This window comes from Colobus angolensis, unplaced genomic scaffold (assembly GCF_000951035.1).
Source record: "Colobus angolensis palliatus isolate OR3802 unplaced genomic scaffold, Cang.pa_1.0 Scaffold81, whole genome shotgun sequence".
In the NCBI taxonomy this organism is placed as follows: domain Eukaryota; kingdom Metazoa; phylum Chordata; class Mammalia; order Primates; family Cercopithecidae; genus Colobus; species Colobus angolensis.
In genome coordinates, this window is record NW_012121932.1 from 3,116,991 (window position 1) to 3,143,060 (window position 26,070).

The window sequence follows — 26,070 nt, forward strand, 5'->3', positions numbered from 1 at the left end:
AAAAAAAAAAAAAAAAAAAAAAGGACCCATTTACATTAAAGTCTTGGTGATTTTGTTTTAAAACTGAATACTAGGTTTTTCTTTTTGTTTTTCCTAAATACACTACTGCTTTCACTTTAGCTCTAGAACTAGTTAAAAGGGTTTGATGTGCCAGGGTAGTTGGAAGAGTTTGTATTGGAAGACCTTAGCAATTAATTTGGAAAATTCTGGGTTTTGCAATGTTTCTTTCCTCTGATGTCACAAAAATGTAAGCACATGCAATAATGAGGTCATTATTGATCATTGGCAGGAACTGACTATTAAAATCCCTTAAAATTTTCCTGAATGTGAATGATAATATTCATCAAGTACAGCAAAGTCATGGGTATAGTGAGTGCAAATGTTTATTCTGTTATTAGCATCATTTTCTACTGGCTCACAGAATTATTTGTTACTCCTTAATATGTGGCTGCTATGGTATAATGCAAAGTGTACTAGATTTGTAGCTTATGTTGAATTTTAGTTTGTTAAGTGAGCAGGCTGATTATAAAGTCAAGCCCTAAAGATATAATGTTAATGAAATGCTTTCAAACTTTACTTACATACATAAATTAATTTGACTTGAGTTATTAAATTTGTCTGTTATCTGCACTATCCAGTTCCAATTAATATACCTGTGTAGATACATTAAATACATTGCCACTAGCACAAGTTCAAGACAAGCAAAGATCATATGTCAATGTCTGGATGAGACCCCATTAAATGTCCATTCTTAGCCATGCACCATATGTCAACCCCTCCCAAACAGAACAGAACCTAGGACAACAGGAAAAGATGGTGATTCCATTCCATTGTTTATGTCTTACTGCATGCTATGGAGGCTGTTGAGATCAGAAACAGGCAGCATTTCTGGAAAACAAGTACCAGATTTCTGGTCTATTCTCCCTCTTTCCAACATTTGCTTCAACACTTGTTTCTCCACTCATATGGATGTTACACTTGGGAATCCAAAACATAGAAAAATGTAGAAACACATATAATTTTATACATATTTCTGGTTATTACATGAGAAGTTCTGGGAGCAGTACATGCATAGGAGCATCTTTTGCATTGCTCAAATAAGGTCTTTAAACTTCGATGCATTCTTCCTAAGTCAGTGAACCATCTAAGAAAAAGAAGATACATCCTCAGTTCAATAGACCAGCACAAAATTAAAGGCTGATGACCTTGATTTTACCTCTGAGAGAGGAAAGCTATTAACATGGAAACAGCTGGAATGAAGAGGCAAGTAAATTTCACCCTCCCTATCTATTAAGAAAAGCTGGACCTGAATGTATCTCTCCTTTTTTAAATGCTTCTTCCTACCATAAGACAAGGGAAACAATGTCTAGAACCTTCCAAGGTAGAAGTTTTGTGTACATTACTTCTATGAGAATGGGATGGAGGTTTTATAAAATATTTGCATGGTGTACCAAAAATGAAAAGGGACATGACTTTATGAAAAAGAAGCCTCTATGAAGTAGGTTTGTGGAATCATAAAAAGAGACCCACAAAGACAGAGATGTAAAGGGGTCTGCCTTAAATAGGAAAGGAAAGCAATGAAACATATAAAGCAATGGCAGAATTGAAACGTACATTGAAAGCAGAAATAAGCAGAGTTAAAAATGCACGATATCAAAGAATTAACAGGAAAATGACCAGGAAATCAGTGAAAGTCAAAATTATAGACATTGAGAACAGAAAAAATCTAATTACCTTAAAAATAAATGTAATAAATAATTATGGATATGAAATGCCCCATTAAACCTTACCCAAAATGACTTTTGTCTACAAACTGAATAGACTAATACAGTTTTCTCCAAGATAATCACAATATATCCAAACATAGACATATCATGGAATATTGCAATATTTTAAAGGTAAACCAAAAATTAGGAACATTTATAAAGGAGGAAAAAAATCAGATAAGTTTCAGACTTCTCATGTGGAATGTCAAATGTTGAAAGACAATGGAACAATTTCAACAAGTTTCAATGGGAAATAGTTTAATCCAAGAATTTTATACACATTTAAATGGTTACTTATGTGTAAAAACAACAGACATACTTTCTTATTTAGGCAAAAGTTAGGAGAATGTGCAAAGATAACAGAAATACTTTCTTGTATCACCAAACATTTCGAGAACATAAAACTAATTAATTTTTTTTTAAGTTTCATGACAAAACTATCCAATAATCTTCTTCAGAAGACAAAAAGATTAATCAAGATCCAGAACTCAAGGCTGGGAAAGTTTAAGAATTGCTGTTAAGTACTGAAGCTATTTAGAGAAAATAGTTGTGTAAAATATTACATCATAACAACAACAATAATAAACTGAACATTGAAAACAGCAGATGAGAAAGGCAAGAAAAGTAACAGTAAAGTTCTTTGTTATACATAAAATAGAATGGCATGAAAAAATAAAGACATTACTAACAATATCATCAATACCATTTAAACTTTAAAATATAGTACAGAAGATAAAAGCTTTCTTCTGTAATCTGAAGGCAAAGATTTCTAGAACTCCCCAATACCAACGTTTTTCTCTTCTTGTCAAATAACTGGACTACATTTTCTGGGCCCCATGCATCTGGACTGAGATGTGAAGGAGCAATTGGCCATCTCTGATGGTCTAGTTTTCCCATCTAAGGTAGGACTCTAAGGCCCTGGGGAATGGTGGATTCACTAGATGGAAAAAGCCTGTCTTTAACTGACACATAGGAGTTTAAAAAGGGCAACACAGTAATAGTGGGGGACTTCAACACTCCACTGACAGTACTAGACAGGTCATCAAGACAGAAGGTCCACAAAGAAACAAATGAACTTAAACTATACCCTAGAACAAATAGACTTAACAAATATTCATAAAACATTCTACCCCAAAACTGCAGAACATACATTCTATTCATTAGCACATGGAACATTCTCCAAGATAGTCCGTACGATAAGCCACAAAACAAGTCTCAACAAATTTAAGAAAATTAAAATTATATCAATTCCTCTTTCAGACCACAGTGGAATAAAATTGGAAATCGATTCCAATAAGAACCCTCAAAATGATGCAAATACATGGAAATTAAATAATCCGCTCCTGAATGATCATTGAGTCAACAATGAAATCAAGATGAAAAATAAAAATTCTTTGAACTGAATGATAATAATGACACAGCCTGTCAAAACTTCTTGGATACAACAAAAGCAGTGTTAAGAGGAAAGTTCATAGCCTTAAATGCCTATATCAAAAATCTGAAAGAGCACAAATATACAATCTAAGGTCACACCTCAAGGAACTAGAGAAACGAGAACAAACCAAATCCAAGCCCAGCAGAAGAAAAGAAATAACCAAGATCAAAGCAGAACTAAATGCAATTTAAACATGCAAACACACAATACAAAAGATAAATGAAATAAAGACCTGGTTCTTGGAAAATACAAATACAATTAACAGACCATTTAGGAAGATTAACCAAGAAAAGAAGAGAGAAGATCCAAATAATCTCAATTAGAAGTAAAACAGGAGATATTTCAACTGATACCACAGAAATACAAAAGATCATTCAAAGCTACTTGAACACCTTTATGCAAATAAACTAGAAAACCTAGAGGAAACAGATAAACTCCTGGAAATATAAAACTCTCCTAGATTAAACCAGGAAGTAAGAGAAACTCCGAACAGACCAATAACAAGCAGTGAGATTGAAATGGTAATGATAAAGTTACCAACAAAAAAAGTCCTGGAACAGACATTAACAGCTGAATTATATCAGACATTCAAAGAAGAATTGGTACCAATCATATTGACACTATTCCAAAAGATATAGAAAGAAGAAATACTCCTTACATCATTCTATGAAGCCAATATCATCCTAATACCAAAAACAGGAAAGGACATGACAAAAAAAGAAAACTACACACCAATATCCCTGATGAACATAGATGCAGAAATCCTTAACAAAACACTAGCTAACCAAATCCAACAGCAATTATCAAAAAGACAATTCACCATGATCAAGTAGGTTTCATACCAGCGATGCAGGGATGGTTTAACATATGCAAATCAATCAATGTGATACAGCACATAAACAGAATTAAAAACAAAAATCACACGATCATCTCAACTGATGCAGAGAAAGCCTTTGACAAAATCCAGCATCCCCTTATAATTAAAACCCTCAGCAAAATCAGCATAGAAAGGGCATAATTTAATGTAATGAAAGCCATCTGTGACAAAACCACAGCTAACATTATACTGAATGGTGAAAGGTTGAAAGCTCTATTAGTCTATTCTCATGCTGCTGATAAAGACATATCCAAGATTGGGCAATTTACAAAAGAAAGAGGTTTAATGGACTCACGCAGTTCCACATTGCTGGGGAAGCCTCAAAATCATGGTAGAAGGTGAAAGGCACATCTCACATGGTGGCAGATAAGAGGGAAACTCCCCATTATAAAACCTCTGATCCTATCATACTTATTCACTGTCATAAGAATAGCATGGAAAAGACTCACCCCCATGATTCCATTATCTCCTGCTGGGTCTCCCCCACAACACATGAGAATTCTGCGAGCTACAATTCAAGTTGAGATTTAGGTGGGGACACAACTAAACCATATCATCCTGCCCTGGTCCCTCCCAAATCTCATGTCTTTACATTTCAAAGCCAATCATGCCTTTCCAACAGTCTCCCACAGTCTTAACTCATTTCAGCATTAACTAAAAAGTCCACAGTCCAAAGTCTCATCTAAGACAAGGCAAGTCCCTGCCACCTATGAGCCTGTAAAATCAAAAGCAAGTTAGTTACTTCCTAGAAACAACGGGGTTACAGGCATTGGGTAAATACACCTGTTCCAAATGGAGAAATGGGCCAAAACAAAATGGCTACAGGCCCCATGCAAGTCCAAAATCAAGCAGAGCAGTCAAATATTAAAGCTCCAAAATGATCTCTTTTGATTCCATGTCTCACATCCAGCTCATGCTGATGCAAGAGGTGGGTTCCCATGGTCTTGGGCAGCTCTGCCCCTGTGACTTTGCAGTGTACAGCCTCCCACCTGGCTGCTTTCACAGGATAGCATTGTCTGTGCCTTTCCAGGTGCACAGTGCAAACTGTTAGGGGATCTACTATTCTAGGGTTTAGAGGACAGTGGCCCTCTTCTCACAGCAGCACTGGGCAGTGCCCCAGTGGGGACTATGTGTGGAGGCACCCACCCAACATTTCCTTTCTGTGCTGCCCCCGCAGAGGTTTTCCATGAATGCCTGCCCCTGCAGCAAACTTCTGTTTGGATATCCAGGTGTTCCCACACATCCTCTGAAATCTAGGTGGAGGTTCCCAAACCTCAATTCCTGACTTTTGGGCACTGGTAGGCTCAACACCATGTGGAAGCTGCCAAGTCTTGGGGGTTGCACCCTCTGAAGCCATGGCCCAAGCTCTACACTGGCCCCTTTCAGCCATGGCTGGAGCCACTGGGACACAGGGCCCAAGTCCCTAGGCTGCACACAGCATGGTAACCCTAGACCTGGCCCACAGTACCACTTTTTCCTCCTAGGCCTCTGGGCCTGTGATGGTTACAGCTGTCATGAAGACCTCTGACATGCCCTGGAGACATTTTCCCCACTGTCTTGGGGATTAGTGTCTCATTACTTATGTAAATTATGTAAATTTCTTCAGCTGGCTTAAATTTCTTTTCAGAAAGTGGGATTTTCTTTGCTATCACATTGTCAGGCTGCAAATTTTCCAAACTTTTGTGCTCTACTTCCTTTATAAAACTGAATGCCTTTAACAGCACCCAAGTCACCTCTTGAACACCTTGCTGCTCAGAAATTTCTTCTGCCAGGATATCTAAATCATCTCTCTCAAGTTCAAAGTTCCACAAATCTCTAGTGCAGGGTCAAAATGCTGCCAGTCTCTTTGCTAAAACATAACAAGAGTCACCTTTATTTCAGTTCCCAAAAAATTCCTCATCTCCATCTGAGACCACCTCAGATTGAATTTCATTGTCCATATCATTATTAGCATTTTGGTCAAAGCCATTCAACAAGTCTTTAGGGAGTTCCAAACTTTCCCACATTTTCCTGTCTTCTTCTCAGTCCTCCAAACTGTTCCAATCTCTGCCTATTACCCAATTCCAAAGTTGCTTTCACATTTTTGGGTATCTTTTCAACAGTGCCGCATTCTACTGGTACCAACTTACTGTATTAGTCTGTTCTCATGCTGCTGATAAAGACATACTGGAGATTGGGCAATTTACAAAAGAAAGGTTTAATGGACTCATAGTTCCACATGGCTGAAGAGGCCTGACACTCGTGGTGGAAGGTGAAAGACACATCTCACATGGCAGTGGACAAGAAAAGAGAGCTCATACAGGGAAACTTCCTTTTATAAAACCATCAGATCTTGTCAGACTTATTCACTATCATGAGAATAGCATAGGAAAGACCTACCCCATGATTCACTTAGCTCCCACCGGGTCCCTCCCACGTGTGGGCATTATGGGAGCTACAATTTAGGATGAAAGTTGGGTAGGGATACAGCCAAACCATATCAAAAGCATTCTCCCTGAGAACTGGAACAAGACAAAGATGCCTACTTTCACCACTTCTGTCCAACACAGTGAAGCAGAATCATTGGGGTAAACATCCAACATTTGTCGTCTTATGCCATGGAAATCAGATACAGACACATAGTGAGTTTAAGAGTGGAGGTTCAATAGGCAAAAGAAAGAGAAAAAGAGAATAGCTTTCTCTCCTGCAGAGAGAGAAGGGCTCCCAAGTGGGTCTTCCAGTCCACAACAAAGTGCATGGAGCTTTATAGGCTTGCTTGAGGAGGCAGTGCCTGATTTACATAGGGTCTAAAGGTTGGTTGGACCAGGTGTGCCATTTATACAGTGCGCAAATAACCTGGCCACCCCATCCTAATCCTTTTTATGCAGTTGTGTTCCCTACCTGGCCAGTGCCATGTTGTCTGTTCCTTACTGTACATGTGGTTGACAAAGAAAAGGGCAGATGGAGCCACTATGTTCAACATGCCTAGCCCCAGGTAGCCTTTTTCTATTGGCGCAGCTGCTGGAATTCACCCATGCAAACTTCCAGCTTGCTTATCTATGTCTGCAGCTCAACTTATCAGGTTGCTCTTTGTTAAAAAAGAAATAATTTAGGGGCTGCTTTTCATTAAAAGGAAAACCTCACTGAGGACTCTCTTACCCTCACTATCTGCCTAAATAATTTCTATTTAACTCCTATATCAATAGTACTGTAAGTCCTAACCAAAGCAATCAGACAAGAGAAAGAAATAAAGGGCATCCAAATCAGTAAAGAGGACCTCAAACTGGTGGGAGGTGACTGGATCATAGGGGTGGTTTCCGCCACACTGTTCTCATGATAGTGAGTGAGTTCTTGCAAGATCTGATGGTTTTGTAAGTGTTTGACAGTTCCTCCTATGGGTGCCTTCTCTCTCTCACCTATCTCGCCTGTCTCTTCTTCCCCTTCTGCCATGATCGTAAGTTTCCTGAGGACTTCCCAGCCATGCAGAACTGTAATTAAACCTTTTTCCTTTATAAATTATTCAGTCTCGTGTATTTCCATATAGCAATGTGAGAACAAACTATTACAATCTCACTGAGCTGAAAGCTATTAGGTGTTATTTTTAGTTGCAGTCTCCAATGCTTGGTCAGAAATTTGATCTTAGATGGAGCAAATTCTCAAATGTAGAACAGGCTCCTCTCCTTTATAATGAATTCCCAAATAATTTTAAGAGTAGTTAGATATGTAGTCGTCTGCTCAGGTTGCCTTAAGAAAATACTACAGGCTGGTGGCTTGAAAAACAGAAACTTACTTCTCACAATCTGGAGGCTAGAGGTTTGTGATCAAGGTGCCAGCAAATTTGGTTTCCACTGAGGGTTCTTTCCCTGGCTTCTGGAGAGCTACTTTCTAGCTGCTGAGTTTTCTCATGGCCTTTTCTCTGTGATCAGAGAAAGGGAGAGAAGAGGTTGGGGGAGAGACAGAGAGAAAGAGCAAGCGAGCCTGTGTGTTAACTTCTGAAATCAAGGTCCCATTCTTATAATCTCATTTAACTTCAATTACAGTTGACCTTTGAACAACACAACAACACAGGTGTGAACTGCTTGGGTCCATTTATAAGGGGACTTTTTTCAACCAAACGAGAATTGAAAATATAGTATTCTCGGCCGGCACAGTGGCTCTCACCTGTAATTCCAGCACTTTGGGAGGCTGAGGCGGGCGGATCACATAGTCAGGAGATTGAGACCATCCTGGCTAACATGGTGAAACCCAGTCACTAGTAAAAATACAAAAAAGTAGCGGGGCGTGGTGGCATGTGCCTGTAGTTCCAGCTACTTGGGAGGCTGAGGCAGGAGAATTGCTTGAACCCAGGAGGCAGAGGTTGCAGTGAGCCGAGATCAGACCACTGCACTCCAGCCTGGGTGACAGAGTGAGACTCGATCTTGAAAATAAATAAATAAATAAATAAATAAATAGTATTCTCCCATGCAAAAGCCGTGTAGAGGGCCAACTTTTCATATACATGGATTCTGCACAGCTGATTGCTGGACTTGAGTATGCACAGCTTTGGTATACTCAGCCGGCAGTCCTGGAACCAATCCCCTGCATATACTAAGGGATGACTGTATTTCTTTAGAGGCTCCATCTCCAAACACAGCTACACTGAGAATTAGGGCTTTAGTCCATAACAGAGGGACTAGTTGAAAGTTATCCTGCAACAGCAATTAGATTATGCTCCTTACATGGCCTTAAATTATTGCTAGCAAAGGGGGATCAGGGTTTATATCACTACCAAACCTCATGTGAACCCCAATGTACTAGTTTTGGATGATGAGGCCTAGTTGGAGGTGTTTGGTTCATGGGGCCAGATTCTCATGAATGGCTTGGTGCCTTGCTCTGGAAAGGCTGGGTTAGTTTTTGAGGAAATGAATTAGTTCCCTTAAGAGTGGGTTTTTAGAAAGCCACGGCATCCCTTGGATTTTGCATCTTTACACATGTTCACTCACCTTTTGACCTTCTCTGTTATGTTTTGATGCATCACAAAAGCCCTCACCAGAAACCAAGTAAATACTACAGTCATGCTTCTTGTGCAGTCTGCAGAATCATGAGCTAAGCAAAACTCTTTTCCTCATTAACTTTGCAGCCTCAGGTATTCTGTTATAGCAACACAGACTGAGACAATTATCAATGTCACTCATGTCTTCTAGATATATTTTTCAGCAAACTATGGTACATGAACTAACTCTGGCCTTTGGCTTAGTATGGCCCAACCCGTGAAAGGTAAGAATGGTTTCTACATTTATGTGGTTGGGGGAAAAATCAAAAGAAAAAAAAAGTATTTCATGACACGTGAAAATTATTAGGTTGGTGCAAAGTAGTTGTGATTTTCGTCATTACTTCAATGGCAAAAACCAAAATTACTTTTGTGCCAACCTAATATATGAAAATCAAATCTCAATGTCCAAAATAAAGTTTTATTGGAACATGGCCATGCTTATTTAAAAATCAGAACCACCTTATTGCTGTTTATGTGCTCCAGTGGCACATTTGAGTTAAGACAGAGATACTATGGGCTTCAAAGTCTAACATTATATATGACACTTTACAAAAAAGTTTGTGGTACTGATTCAGATCAATTATAGTAAATCATGTCATTTATTAGATCTCTTAATTTTTTTGTCTAGGACTAAATTCTTCAGACATCTCACATTAGCAGGCTCATTTTGGAAGGTAATTTTGCTCAAATGTAAAAACCTGGAGGGACCTTGTTAAGATGATTTTATGATGGAAGTCTTGATCTTGCTCACAGATTATCCAAATTAGAGTTCAATTTTCCAAGTCCTATGGTGCAGGGCTCTGTGTCACCAACTAAATAGTTCTTAGAAAATTTGAGCTTATCAAAACTGCTTCTTGAGAAAATTCTTTACTCTGCCTGAGGGTACCACTGCTGACATGAAGTGGAAAGATTATCTTCTTGGGTAATAATCCTTTGAGTCAGCCTCCTTAGTTTTCTGAGCAACATATCTCTTGTCTTCTCTCTAGTTTACGCATCTGTCAAAACAAAACACCTGCACTTTAGAAACTCCAGCGCTCCTTTAGGCTCTCATAGTGTTCCAGCTTCTATCAGGGGCCTGCCAGAGAAAACTGTATTTAAAGGAGATAGTATAATAGATGTATTAATTATTCATCATTTTATATTTCGTTACAAAAACAGGATAGCTAATTTCTACTTTTAAAGTAAATTGATATGGACAAACAGGGAATGAGTTAGTTAGTGAAACTGGCGAAACCTAAAATCTCCAAAATACAATAGCTTAAATAAAATCCATGTTAATTTGTATCGCATGTAATAGCTTCAAAGTGATTGAAACAGACTGTGCTCCATGTGGTCACTTAACAACCCAGGTTATTTTTCTCTTATGTGGATTTTGGATCTCTTTGGGTGTTGTACACGACTGCATAGCTGAAACTGAGAACATGATCATGCTCACATTCCAGTCCAGGGGAAGGGCTAAAAGAGAACAAGTAGGCACACACTCAATGTTTCCTGGCTAACAAAACACCCAAAAAGACGCACATTGTCATTCACTTTCTATCGACGCAAACACATTCTACTGGTATTTCACCTGGCCATGACTAATTGCAAGGGAGGTTAGTAAATGCAGTTTCTAGATAAGGGACAAGGCTACCACTAAAAGAAAAAGGGGAGAATGGATGCCATGCAATAGTTAGTAGCTTTCACTTTTTTTTTTTTTTTTTGAGACAGAGTCTCACTCTGTCGCCAGGCTGGAGTGCAGTGGCACAATCTCAGCTCACTGCAACCTCCACCTCCTGGGTACAAACGATTCTCCTGCCTCAGCCTCCCAAGTAGCTGGGACTACAGGCACACACCACCACTCCCAGCTACTTTTTGTATTTTTAGTAGAGACGGGGTTTCACCATGTTGGCCAGGATGGTCTCGATCTCCTGACCTCATGATCCGCACCCCTTGGCCTCCCAAAGTGCTGGAATTACAGGTATGAGCCACGGTGCCCAGCCTAAGTTTTCAACATTTTAACTAGATTTTTAAATTTCTATCTTTTAGCCAAGTCAAGTAATTATAAAATAATATATATTCTTTATACATCTTCAACTCACTGTAGAAATGCTTTTATCTGAATAGCCTTGCAAAATCAACTTCCAAGCTTTTACTAGACATGACTTCCCCTTTTATACATTTTATAAAATGTTAATGAAAGGACTATGCACATTTTAGAAATAGAATAATGCTTTATACAAATACTAGGTGATTACAAATTGTTAAACATATATTATTTCATTTAGCCCTTAATATATTTTAGGGCAGTTATTCTTATTATCCTCATATTTCAGATTAGAAAACTGGAACTCAGGTTAAGTTCTAGGTCGTAGTGCCAAAACATATTGGAACTGGGATTCAAATTTAAGTATCCCTGATCCCAAAGCCTATTTTAAAATTATTTATTCATATGACTGCATACAGTGTTGGCTGTTGTCATTTTTGTAATTAGAATAATTTGAAACACTGAGTATAGATGGAATCACCAACAGGAGAATAGGAGTATGACAGGAAGACTCAGGAAAGAACTTTGAGAAACATCTTTATTTAGGGATGAGAAGAAGTAGTTGGTGAGAAGAGGGTAGTAATGATTATTGGGGAAGAATTATAGTCAGTAAGGGATCATTCACAGTGCTGGATACAAGAGGAAGACAGTAGGATGGCACTGAGAAGAGAGTTTTGAAAGGGGTCATTAGGTGATAACTAATGACTTTAAGAAAACCATGTAGAGTACAAGAGAAGAGAGACAGATTACAACAGGTGCACAAGTGACTGAGAAGGAAGACAATGGAAAAGTCAGATGTGATCTCTTCTATTTGATAATTAAAGTGATGGAAAAGAGAACAGAGGAACAAGATGAGGCAACAATGGTAGGTGCTTTTTAGAAGAGATGAGATTCGGAATTAGTTACAGATATTGCCACTTTAATCAGATAACTTCAGGCAAAGTCAGATATTCTTCTAGCTATCAAACCTGGTAGTTTCTGATTAAGAGATTAGGATGAGACAAATGCTTTTTCTGTGGTTTTAAACTTGCTCTCTTAATGATGATATCCTCATACTTTATGAATTTTCCAGAGAGTTCACTGAGTGCTCAGGACAGAGAAAGTGATAAATGTATCTGTAAGGAAGGAAAATAGGAAGAAAGAGAGAGAAGGTAGAAGAAGAGAAATAGACAAATGGCTGGGCATGGTCACTTATGGCTGTAATTCGAGCACTTTGGGAGGCCAAGGAGGGAGGATCACTTGAGCCCATTAGTTCCAGACTAGCCTAAACAACATAGGGAGAACCTGTCTCTACAAAAATATTTTTAAAAAGAAAATAGAGAAAGAGGGAAGATGGAAAAAAGAGGAAGGAGAGAGCAAGACCAGGAGGATTATATGGTACAAGATATGAACATCTGAAGGTTGGGGTGAGCTCTTGACAGACAGTAAAGTGGACAATATTTGGATGATTTTTCATTTCCTCTTTTACGAAGCATTGCCCTCTCACTCCCTACAGTGTTTTACTGCTTTTTTCTGGCCACCACTGACTTCCTTAGTGAATCAGCTTCAGAGGAGGCACTGTCTCTCCACTGTACTCCCTTTGGTAGGCATTTTCTTATTTTACCTTCTATTTTAGACTGAGCAGTCAAAACGAAAAAGATCCTATTAAATCCTTCTTGTTAAAGTGCTAGTGATTGTTAAGCCTAAATGCATAAGAAACAGAAAATTTGATACCTGAGTCCTAAATTTGAGTTTGGGAACTGGTACTTTCTACCTATAATTGTTGGTAAGTTACTAAGGGCCAGTTTCTATCTCATTGTGCTTCTCTGAGGATTGTATAAATAATTTAAGTAAGGTATTTTTCTTCCTACAAAACCTGTGATTTTTCAAAATTACAATATAATTTATCTTTGGCATATTTTGTTTAGGGCAAAATATTTTGTATTATCATATAAAGCAGGGAGAAACACCTCCTGTCTATTGGGACCAGGAAAATGGGGACTGGGTCAGATTTTTAGGGCATGATCTGTCTAAAAGGGCAGCCAGTTCCAGCTGATAATTTCCTTCCAGAAATGTGGGTATTGTTTCACCCCATCATTTGACTTGTCAAGTGAATTCCAAAATCATCTTTATGTATAATTCTTAAATATTTGCAAATATTATTTTTTCAAATATTGTAGGCAAAACAGTATCTGGAAGCTGGAGGAGGAAGGAAATATGGCCTCTGTGTTGCCAATTTGCGACATCTGCCTTCCAAAAATGAACTGAAGTAACACAAGGATGCTTTTATCTCACATATCATGTATGTGATACTAATGTCTAAAACTGGCCCTTCAAAAGTTTTTAATAACTTATGCATGTCAATCTATGATTGATAAAAATTTACCAGAAACATTTTGTTACCAAAATGATGTGTACATGGGGAGGGTCATAATAGAGAAAGATCATGCTTTTAAAAATATACATGTATTTTTTGGAAGATAATTTTTAATAAGCAAATATTTGTAAATTTAAACCATGATTTCCCACTGCAAAATATTTTCAATCTATAGTTTGTTGCCTTTGAGTGTATTAGACTGTATGCCATGTTTTTCCTATCCAATCAAGACAACAATTTAAAATTAAGATTGCAAAAAATAGGCAACCTTTCACAGAGGATTGACTAGTTAATTTACTTAAGATAGCAAGTTGCACAAAAGAAGAAAATGATAATGCAACAAGCTTTCGCAAGACTGACCCTCTTCTTAGAGTTAACCTTTGTGCTCACAAATAGTTATCTGAAAAATTTCCAAGGTATGAATGGAAATAACAGCAGATTGCATTACCTACATCCCGAAGGTCAGAGGTTCAGATTACCAAGGTAATGAAACTTCAGTGAGCTGCTTCAGATCTATTAGGTTTGTCAGTTTTTATAAGCACGCTTACTTCAGGAATGCAATTATAACATAAAGACCTATATTGGTGGAAATTCACCAGCCGGATCTTAACAGAAGTATTCAAATGTCAGATGAGGGGGGAGAGCCTACCTTTATGAGTAGGCTTTTAAGATAAATCAGTTAGTGAGGTGGAGTACAGAGAAGAGGGAGATGAATGGAAATATACCTTAAAACACATCCCCAGATAAAAAACTTTGTATTTTTCCCAGAGGTGTTTCAGAGGGTAACCATAAGCATCAATTAACTTATATTATTCCATTAAAAATGGTTTAAGAGATCCCAATGCAAATGTCACAGATCATTAGAAATCTGAGTCTTATAAAAACCCGAGAATGATAGTTTTTCTGTGTATGTGAAAATGGATTATTTTGTGGAAACACAGATAAATGTAACCTACTAATTTAATCTACAATTGATATCCTCCATTCTGGCTTTAATTCACAATTGATATCACTCAGGTATCCTAAATGGAGCATCTCTCTTCTTAAGCTGTAACCAAACTCAAGGCTGGATCAAAATCATTTGGTTATATTAGCAAATAGTAGTGACTTTTTGTCTTTTTATATCACCAATAGATGATTGCCCCAGTGAGCAGAGTGTTCTTTCATAAATACAATGTGTTAACTGGGTCTTTCCTGATCAGATATTTCTCAATATTTGATATTATTCTAACAAGTTTTGATTAAACTGCTTGCCAGATCTCAAATTATACCTATAAGAATGATATAATACATATTCTCATGGTATATTTAGGGTTTTTTTTTTTCTGATTGTCATAAGGGATCATCACAAATTAACAGATCACAACAAATTAACATGTTAATATGACCCTACTGACCAAGTAACTGTAAAATTTCAGTTACTGTGGTTTCTAAAGTTGCAGGAACAGATTAGATCACTCTGTGAACTCCTCCAAATGCCTGTTAAAAAAGTGTTCCCAGCAGGTCCAGGGTCGACTCTGCATTATTTAATTGGATCCAGTGGTGATGTCTAGGCTTTCTTTTACTGGATCAAGCTGGAATTCTGTCCATAGCCAGTCTGAAGATGATCCACTGGGAAGAATCTGTTCCATTATTGCAATCCAATTAAATGGTTCTTGCTAATGAGTGGTGAGTTACAAGATATTAGGGCAGAGCTCTCTGAAGGGAGGTGAACAATAGCACACTGTATCCAATTAATACATGGACATGTCTATTACAGCTGACTGATATGATAGAAATTACATTGTTCATGCAAAGGAAATGACAGAGGGGGAGGAGGGGGTCCAAAAAGAATGTTAAAGTAGGAGAGAGTTTGCCTCTCAAGAATGGCGCAGGGGCCTCAGGGTTTTAGTTTTAATGTGTCCATTTTTAATTTATTTGGGTACTAATAAAAATGGCCCTTCTAAAGTTTTCAATGACTTAGCCCTGTCAATCTGTGATTGGTAAAAATTTACCAGTAACACTTCACTACCAAAATGATGTGTACATGGGGGAGGGTCACAGTAAAGAAAGAATATGCTTTTAAAAATCCACAAAGTGTTAACATGGATATGAGAAGCTTACTTACTTGGTTTAGCCCACCTCACATCGATGGCTGTGTGGTTAAGGACACTCGCAGTGAGATTGGCTCCTCTCTCTGGAAGACCAGCTAACGTCGTCACAGTCACTTCTTGGCTCGGTGTAAAACCCACACTGTTGTGTACGAAGAGCATATATTCATAGGTTGTAAACCTAAAATGTTGTTTTGTTAAAAAAAAAAAAAGTATATGAATTTCTACTTAACAAAAATTCAAACAAATAATTTCCTTTTTCTTCACAAAATACAGGATTTCCTTCCATCCCTCCACAAAATACTGTTTTCTTTTCCTCCCTAGAAAATACATTATTTTATTTTCCTTTCTTACACAACACATATCATTAACTTCGTGACTTGCCAGTCTTAACCAAAGCATCAGGGAAATAGTTTATTAGGAATGCTGAATAAATATTGCTATTGAAAACAAATGTGGTTTATCATTTTCTTTTTCTTATTGTTTTCAGAAGTGGTGAGGATTACAGCTCAATTCAAGATGCAATTACAAATCAGGCAACCTGCCAGCTTTCTATCTGAATTTGATCCAGAGAGTTTTACGCTCTTCTTTTTGGAAACTCATCCATTTTCAAATATCAGAATCCCTCATCACCATTTTCTTCCTATACCTATGCTTCCTTCCCATAATCTCATTGCAGACAGATAAACCCCTAAATTAAATTGTAACTGTGACCAAAGTGTACAACATTCTCCTGCTGAGAGTTCTGCTACAGTGAGCTGTATTTTGCCACAGTGTGAACATATTTACTTGAGTCAATACAGTGGAAACTGAATCTTACTATGCAGAAGGCAAAAACTGACATGATGATGTGATATGAGGAGGACTTTCCAAGTAATTTATTAAATTGACGATAAAGCCACCATTTTTTTAAACCAGTTTTGGGCAGAAGACCATCAGGCTTCCTTTGTTTGCTGCAGAAATGCCTGTTTAAGAAAATGCTATAAACAGACACAGTTGGGCTATGAGTGGACAATAGCTTAGATTGAGATACTTGCTTAAATATGTAGTGCAACACGCGACCATCCCAGAGGCATCCTGTCCTGGATGAGCAAACACTGGCCTCAGATCATTACCTAATTTGGGTTTATTAGATGATCAAGGATACCTCATCTCTAATGCAAGGCCCATAGTATTTGTCTCAGTATGTCATAATCTTTGCTGTGACGATGCAAAGGTGGTGGGGTGTGGGTGGGTAGGTGCCATTTGCAGGACTGTGCTAAATAGTTTGACCAAAATTATATCAGGATCCTCAGAGCACTTCGCTCCCACCTAGGTAGAAGAAATCTGCTTGACTCATCCTGTTTCTTACTCATAGCCCAAAGATATGTTTGCAGGTTTCTGCCTGAGCCACATTGAAGGGTGTTGCTCTATTGTAATTACAGGTAAAACTTTGTGACTTTTTGAGGCTATTTATCTATTTCTCCCAAGTAAGTGCTTGCACCAGATTTTCTACACCTCCCTGCTTTACCATCTCTTCTCAGGTGTTTATTACCTCTTTTATTTCTGCTTTGTCTGCTGCAGTGGGTTGAATTGTATATTACAAAAAGGTATTTTCAAGTCCAAACCCCTGGTCCCTGTGAACGTGATCTTATTGGGAGCTAGGGTTTTTGCAGATGTAATCAAGTTAAGATGAGGTCACACTGGATTAGGGAGGACCATAAATTCAAAGATGATGTCTTTGGAAGAAAAAAGAGAGGGAAATTTTATAGACACATGGATACACACAGGGAGGTGATGGCCATGTAAAAACAGAAACAGAAATTGGAGTTATGCTGTCACAAGCCAAGGATTTCCTAGGGCTACCAGAAGTTAGAAGAGGCAAGAAAGGGTTCTTCTATAGAGTTTTGGAAGGGAGTATGGCCCAGAGGACAAATTGGTTTGCAACTTCTTATATCCAGACCTGTGAGAGAATAAATTTCTGTTGTTTAAAATCACCCAGGATGTGGTATTTTGTTCCTGCAGCCCTGGAAAACGAATACATATGCTTTTTAGCAAGTGCTAAATAGTCCACATGATCCAGACAACTAAAAAATAATAATAGTTACTTAATAGCTGTCAGGCATTTTCTATAGATATTAACCCATTCATTCCTCGCAAAACTCTATAAGGTGCCATTATAATACCTATTTTGAAAATAAAAAAAAACGAGGCTCAAAGAGATAAATAACTCGTCCAAGTCATTGAGATAATAAGTAGGAGGACTAAGATTCAAATATAGGCAGTCTGATTTCAGAGCTTGCTCTTTTAACCATGATGCTAAACTGCCAACATAATAGTGATGATAATAATAATAGTAATAATAACAATTAGAATGATAATCTGTTCTGTCCATACTTGGATGATGTCATATCACTAGGGCTTGACCTTTGTATTATTTTTCTAGCAGAGGGAATAGATTTTTTCTTGCACATTCAAACAGTCTGGCCAAATTTCCTTTGCAACCTATAGTATGAATATGAAGGATGGTGAGTCGGGGTTAAGAGGGTAGCAAGCCTATGACAATGGAATGAAATGAAGCTAATGGCTCACAAGGGAATTGAACCAGTGACCTTGGCTTCATTAGCTCTCTCCCTGGGTAAAATACTTATAATTATATTTTACTTCATAAAATGACTTAAAAGAAACGTAGCTAGAGTCTGGATACCTAGTCTCCTCTCCTATAATATGTAAATTTTTCTTCCACATGTCTATGTTATTATGCAATTAATAATCTTTATGGATTTAAAGTGATACCATGTTTCTGGTTCTTTTCTACATGTGGAATTAACAATATCAAGTGACACTAAAAGGGTTGATTGTAAATAAATTCTATAGGGCTTTAGTTCTTACAATACTTTAAGAGATTTCACCGTAATTTAGGTATGGCAAAATATACAATTTACATCTACAAAACTCAGGTCACACAGTTACATAAAATTGTGATGCCTGTTTTCAAGAAGGTTCTAAAATTTTACAGTAAGAGATGGCTTTAGAGTTTATCTGCTTCAAATAACAAAGTGTCTGCTACATCTTACAGATTAAACAAAAAAACCTGAGACCCTGAGAAAGCAAGTGGATTTGGATATGTTTTCACAGCTAGTTAATAGGGCTAGCTGGACATAGAGTTTCTTCATTTCCAATAATCCACTATTTCCACTTTTGTACTTTCTTTAACTTCCATTGTTAAGTTAAATTTTTAAGGAAACAAGATTTTTTTTTTTTTTTTGAGACAGTCTCGCTCTGTCGCCCGGACTGGAGTGCAGTGGCTGGATCTCAGCTCACTGCAAGCTCCGCCTCCTGGGTTCACGCTATTCTCCTGCCTCAGCCTCCCAAGTAGCTGGGACTACAGGCGCCCGCCATCACGCCCAGCTATTGCTATTTTTTGTTTGTTTGTTTTTTGTTTTGGTAGAGACGGGGTTTCGTCGTGTTAGCCAGGGTGGTCTCCATCTCCTGAGCTTGTGATCTCCCCACCTTGGCCTCCCAAACTGCTGGGATTACAGGCGTGAGCCACCGCGCCCCGCCGAGGAAACAAGATCTTGAATTCTCTTAAATGCTGAAATATACTGTTTTCATTTCGTCTGAATTCCAGTCTGTATTTAGTAAGAATATATACCTATGACTTGTCTACGTATATATATTGATTCACATTTCACCACTTCATATCAAAAAAGAATGTATTTGTTAGCTCGAAGTGGTTTTCCATTCACTCTATGTATATCATTTTTCAAATGGACTTACGTGTTGATTGTTGATATTAAATGAGACATTCCATTTAAAAAATGATAAAATAATACATTTTAAAACAAAAATGCTAGATCAGTTAACATCATATACTCATGACCAAACTTATGTGTATCAATCGATTTCTTCTTTAAATACAAACTGTGTTCTCTAGGCGTGTCTTGAAAAATGTCCATTTCAAACCCTGTAGGAAAAAGATTTTTCAATGTAAGTATTCAAAGTAAGTGAATACTTATACTGAGTCTATGATGTAGCTAGTAAAATCAATTGTCTGTGGGTCCATTTAGGAATACTTGGACTATTACAATAGTTTTTCCCTCATTTGCTTGAGACCATGCTCCGGTTTCTCCCTCTGCTACTCCCCAAACAGCAAATTATAAACTTTATTATGGTATAGACATGACTATGGTATTTTTCCTCATAAAAAGTAATATGTGTTAAAATCTTACTTGTGGAACAATATTCATTTTAAGGTTCAGGTGTCATTACTCCAATGAATTAGAAAACCAGATTATGTTTAAATGATGCAGTTTTAATTAATTTATTTACTGAATAGATAATTTTATAAATGAATGAATAGATGTTTCATAGTTATTTAAGCACTCAGTCTCAAAAATTTCAGGTCACTTATATAATTTGTTAGGTTAGTGAGATAAAAATCTACCTGTCCAATAGAAAAGTATCTCTGCTGAAACTTAGCAAAGTGCTCCTTTTAAAAATATTTTGAAAACAAATTATATTGCTTTTTCATATTTAATACATCACTTCGTTCCTTCTTTTGCTCATTCATTTAATATTTATTGGATATTACCAATATGCCAGATGTTCAAAATAATAAGATTGTTATCTGTCCACCTGGAGCCATAGTATATATAAAATTTTACAGAAATATGTTTTTAAATGAGAACATCTAAAGTATTTATTCACTTCTTCCTTTTTCTTTGAACACGCATCAGATGAAGCATCTAATTTAACCATATACATCTGGGAAGTCTTAATGGAGGAGGTAACATTTGGGGCAGGTTTTGATAAGAAGTGGTATTTTGTCCACTGAAGACATTTGTCCAGGGCAAAATACGTGAAGACTTGTACCTTGGAAGGGTCTGATATGTTTGGGGAAACCAATAAAATTATTCAGGGCAGCTGCAGAATGCCTGGGGTTATTTTCATCAGAATTAAAAATGTGTCAACTTTATTGATGTCCTAACAGAATTCATGTGTCAATATTGTCACCAATATAAATCATGCTTCTGAAAATGCAGGCTATTTAGTTACTTCTTCCACTAACTCTTCCTCATCTCTGCCACAACCCAAAGTATGCTTGAGTACACCATCACACAAGTGTGGATTTGAGAAACCTCGTAAAGCATACTGTTCCTTACATCTTCAAATCTTTTGTGGGAATAGCAAACAAAGAAAAACGCAATACTGTTTCCACTGCTTAGGTCTACAGCTATTAAAATTTTCAGTTGGTGGTAGGCACTTTAAAACATCTTTTTGTTGATTCTAAAAATAGTATTGAAGATCTTTGCTTCAAAAATTGAAGAGTAATGTTTATCATGCTTGAATATTTCTATAATGTGAGACATTTTAGATTGTGAGTGAAAGTTGAAGCTGTTATGTTTCTGTAGCTATCTATACCTACACTACCAGAATTATCAGACCTCAGACAATTTTGCAATAATTTCCATCTTTGTTCTACTTTGTCATCACCATGAGAAAGAAACACAGACAATGAAAGTAGTTTTTGTTTTTAATTCTAAGAAAACACTAGGGGAAAAAACTTCCTATGACAAAACACATCCTTCTGGATTTAGCAGCTCAGTTTTCATGAGTGATATAGTTTGGATATTTGTCCCCTCCAAATCTTATGTTGAAATGTGATCACCAATGTTGGATGTGCGCCCTAGTGAGACGTGTTTGGGTCATGGGGGTGAATCACTTATGAATGGCTTGCTGTCATCGCTGCAGTAATGAGTGAGCGCTCACACTATTAACCCAGGGGAGAGCTGGTTGTTTAAGAGCATGGCACTCCTCTCATCGCCCTCTTGCTCCCTCTCTTGCCATGTGACATACCTGCTCCCTCTTCACCTTCCACCATGGGTAAAAGCTCCCTGAAGCCTTCACCGGAGGAAGACACTGGCACCAGGCTTCTTGTACAGTCTGCAGAACCGTGAGCCAAGTAAATTTTTCTTTATAAATTATCCAGCCTCAGGTATTCTTTTACAGCAATGCAAAATGGGCTAATACAATGAGGTAACACTTAATGTGATAACACAGAAAAGGACATCGTGAGGGGAATGTAAAGCATTGAAAAAAAATCCGATGGGAAAAAACACTGTGACCAATTTAATTTGAATGTGAAACACATGTTTACTCATTTTGAATTGAGTACATGGCTATGAGATGGTATACCAGCATTGACAGAAGTTGGCTTTCATTCCTAGACCCAATTTTTATTCACATTCACCTATTAAGGAAGAAACTAATACCATCTACCTCATCTTGGTAGTCATGGGAGAAGCCTTGCTTTCACTTGCCCTTTCTATGTTCAGTTAACTTCTTTACTTAATAGCTACAACCCGAAATTATTTATATTATAGAAACACGTGTCATGGAACTGATCCAGTCTTTCATACTAGCAAAGATAAAGATGCCATCTATATACATTTAATCTTATTACAAAGGAGAGAAACAAAAGTTATATTCTTTTGAAAATTATCCCCACAGAAATGGCATCCTCTTTTAGGACTCGAAATATCTTTATTTTAGTAGGTTTAAAAATATATATGAAAATATATGTCAATAAGATTTAAACTTAGAATTTATGATATGTTTAGCTTAAGCATTTACATCTTAAACAAGTCTTACCCTTCTTTGAAAAATAAAACGAAAATGTGTTAATTTTGAATGTTTTAATTTAAATGTAATACAATTAGTGGATTCTCAAGGAATCACATAGAGGTCTCCATCCAAATAGTCATTGTAAAAAAAAAAATACTCTGAGAAATGTATAAATAATTGAAAGGAATAGCAATTAGAACATGCCTTCCTTCATAAACTTAATGAAAGCTAATTTATAAATCTAAATTACAACCTGCAAGTCAATATTTTCTCTATAATAGTGAAATAACCCTATTCTTTCTTATAACTTGTTCTTCTTTAAATCCACAACGAAAAGGAAAACATGCTCATTGTATTCTTAGCAGCTTTATCTGATTACTCAGGAGCGAAGGCAGTGTTGTTAGGTGCTGAAAATTGTAAGGGTAGATTGATGCTTAAAATGAAGGAGGTTGTCGCCCTCTTGTTAAACTGTGCCTGGCTCACATCGGCAGCTCCAGGTGATAACAGCACTGTTCACCAGATCTTCCAAGTGATGAAAACGTCAGGAAACCCAAAGTTATAGTTTCCCCAACAACCATAACTTGGTCACTTTGCAAGGAATTATTAAGGAAGAAAAGTTAAAAACTGACAAGCAGTATAAACCTGTAGTTATACGGAGTTCGTGTCTACACAGGCAGAGCAAAATTCAATAATGAGGCAACTAGCTGTGCAATTTAGACAAATTTACTCCTTATGTAAGATAGCCATAAGAGCAAAAAGTATTTGTTAGAATTAAATTATCTGGATAATTGGCTTGAGACTGTTTTGTTCATGTAGATATAAAAGAAAAAATAGCTACTAGAATGATCTGAATTTCCAAATATGATGCTTTAAATTAAATTGGTGCTTTTCTATACATTATAAACACATACTTCGCCAAAATAGACCACTTGAACTAGGAAATTGGCTTCAACTTATATTTACTGTCACAAATATATTCATAAAAAGATGTCTAGTGAATTGTAATTTTACTTTTTATAACAGGAGAAGTGCCATTTAAAAGCTGATTCTAAATGTAACTATGGTGATATTCAAGTCAAGATGGTAAGAAACACTTCAGTGCTCCTTTTATTTATGCAGATGTTAAGAAGGAAATCGGGATGGTGGAATCTGGGGAGAACAGGAAATTACATAATCCTCCCAAAGATATTAGAATTCAATTAAAAACCCAAGAAAACATACCTGCCAAAACAAATAAATCAGCAAAACAAATGTAGGCAAAGGAAGGGCCATGAAGAAACTGTAACACAGATGTGAACCTACACGTGACGAATACTCAGCTTCGTCCCCGTCTGCAATTTGAGAGACCACTAGCAGACCAGCAGGAGCACGGAGCCCCAGATGCTGCCAAGGTGGCCAGTGGCACCATCTGATCAAACAAGATCTCTTCCTTTAAACAGAAAAATATCACCCCCACCAGGGGACCAAGTTTTGGTTTTCTCTCATATTTGCAAGACACTCCCCCTTGGGCTAAAGGCACTCCTAACTTTTTATGGACTTACAAAGGGTAGAGGGCTAGAAAAAGAGATTCTCATAAAGACTCATACTACTTACTCTGAATGTTAAGAAGAAATGCTTTTCTTTTTTCTACAAGCTGTATGTAAGTTGTAGCCGTTATTCGAATAAATAAAAACAATCTTTGCAAGTACTACCAGAAAAAAAATGACATTTGGCATTATGAATCTAGTCAAAACATCTCTTCAACACAATTTTGTTATCAGCACACTTCCCTTCCAGAAGCAGCTGTCATGGGTGTGTTTATGTCATTTATATTTCAATTTAAATTGTGGAAATTCACTTTATTTTTTCCTGAAATCTTAGATTTTAACCTCTCATTAAGAATCCTTAGAGGAATCACTAAAAATTCATAACTCACTTCATGGCCTTGGTCCTAATTATTTAATAAGTTTTCATTTCTTGGGTAAAGAAACAAAATTAACTTTTGGAGACTTTCTCTTCATTTTTACTGAGTATCTCATTGCTAAAACTCAGATTCAGTAATGTTAAATAGTCAGGTTCTATTTATTTTTGGAAATAGTCATATTTAAGCACTTAGAGTTCACAGATCACAGGAAGCTACTATTTGAAATGACTTCTTTAGGCAGAATTGGTGACTCTGTAGATAACTCTGACAGCAATTAATATACATCACCCTCTCTATGGAGGGGGCGGCAGAAAGGGTACCTCCACTAGATTGTCAGTTGTTTGAGGGCAAGGGCTAAAATGTATTTATCTTTCGTTCCTTATCACAGTGCCTCAGCACATAGTAAGCAAAAATAAGCAAAATAAATGAATTTCTTCTACTGAAGTGAAAATCATATAGGGATGCCAAATCAAGTAAATAATGAATCAAAAGTAGTTGAGAATAGTATAATGACCATGGTGATTTAGGATGAGCAACATGGATCTGCTAGTAATTGACCAATCTTCGCCTATAAAAGTGGCAGTTTCATATAGTTCATTCTGTGGTTTGATCAGATTTATGCTATGCCTCTCTCTGAGAATCTTACAAGAACTAGGATGTTTTCCCATGACAACTTTTTAAGAGGACAGGAGACTTTTCCTTAGTTTTGCCATTCCCTAGAGACACAACACTACAGCTAACATTCCTAAGGTGCAGAGAAGTAAAGTAATTCTTGATTGAGCTAAAATGTTTTTCCTTGAAGCATTCAGGTGCAGGGCACTATGTGCTGCTCTGTGCCAGACACCATGCTAGGAACTGAAGACAGAGTCATGAGGACTGCACCCCTGCCTTATGGTAGATCTGATAATATAACGTGGTGTTCAGACAAGCAGTCAGGCCAGTACACTACAATGGCAATAGTGATATGTTAGGGGATGTCCTGTGGAAATATTACAGAGGAGCTGAATCAGACCAGCAAGAGGGTTGGCAGGAAAGGCCTCCTAGAGGAAGAAACCTCTAGGCTAAGACATGGCAGATGATCTAGTCAGGCAACAGGAAAAGCCAACTATGGGGAAAAGCTGAAGGAGCAAGTGTTGTATGTTGGAGGTACTGAATGCAATGCAAATGTGGCTGGAATGTAGAGGCCTTGGTAAGGAAGGGATGAGAGACAAGGCTAGAGTGGTAAAGAGGGTTCAGACTACAGCTACCCAGTGGTGGGTCTAGAAAAATAATGACCCAGATAGAAAAGTTACTGAAACATATGATCGAGGCATTTTCATAAAATAACATTCATGTTTTTGGAAATTTAATCACATTGCTTAAACTCATGAAGATTTAGAAGTCATTTAATTCTATAAAATCACCTCATTTGATGGACAACAAAAATGAAGCCCAGAGAAGTTAAGTGATTTTTAAGAAGTGAAGCTTTGTGGCTTAACATCACAAAGCTAGTTCTCTAGCACAGGATAAAGCAGAGCCCAGATCTCCTAACCCTCCCATGTAGCACCCTATTCTAACATCACCTATTAGTCCTAACTTAATGTCTTTGAACTCTAGATTGAATTCTTGCAAGTCCCAATCCTGCTCACTAAATTTTTTTGTAGACTGAATCAATAACTTACAATCAATTATAAGTCATTGTAATTCATTTATAAGTAATTTCTAGAAATAGCAAGCATCCTACAGATGGCCAGGAATTTTCCCCATTTTGTATGTGTTCAATATTTCCAAATTCTTCCATTACATTTTATGTCTAGATAGAGCTGTGACAAAGGCAATAGGTTAAGGCTTGAACATCTACAAGTTCAACTTCAAAAGGCTTATTTTAAGCATGCAGTTAAGATGGAAAACATTAAACATGCTGACTGTTACAGTTGGATGATTAATGCCACAGAAAATAACCAAACATGTTTTATTGCATAACTGATAACACGCTCACACAATGAAGACACTAAGATACT

At 37.2% G+C, this 26,070-nt stretch overlaps 1 protein-coding gene across 1 annotated transcript in view; it reads right to left on the bottom strand.

Moving 5' to 3' along the window:
* The window catches only part of USH2A (Usher syndrome 2A (autosomal recessive, mild)), an 802,205-nt gene that overhangs the window by 226,589 nt on the left and 549,546 nt on the right, over positions 1-26,070 (bottom strand). Inside the window, exon 43 of the mRNA XM_011929421.1 lies at positions 15,579-15,742. Within this exon, the coding sequence (XP_011784811.1) occupies positions 15,579-15,742 (164 nt within the window). The remainder of the gene's footprint in view (positions 1-15,578; positions 15,743-26,070) is intronic.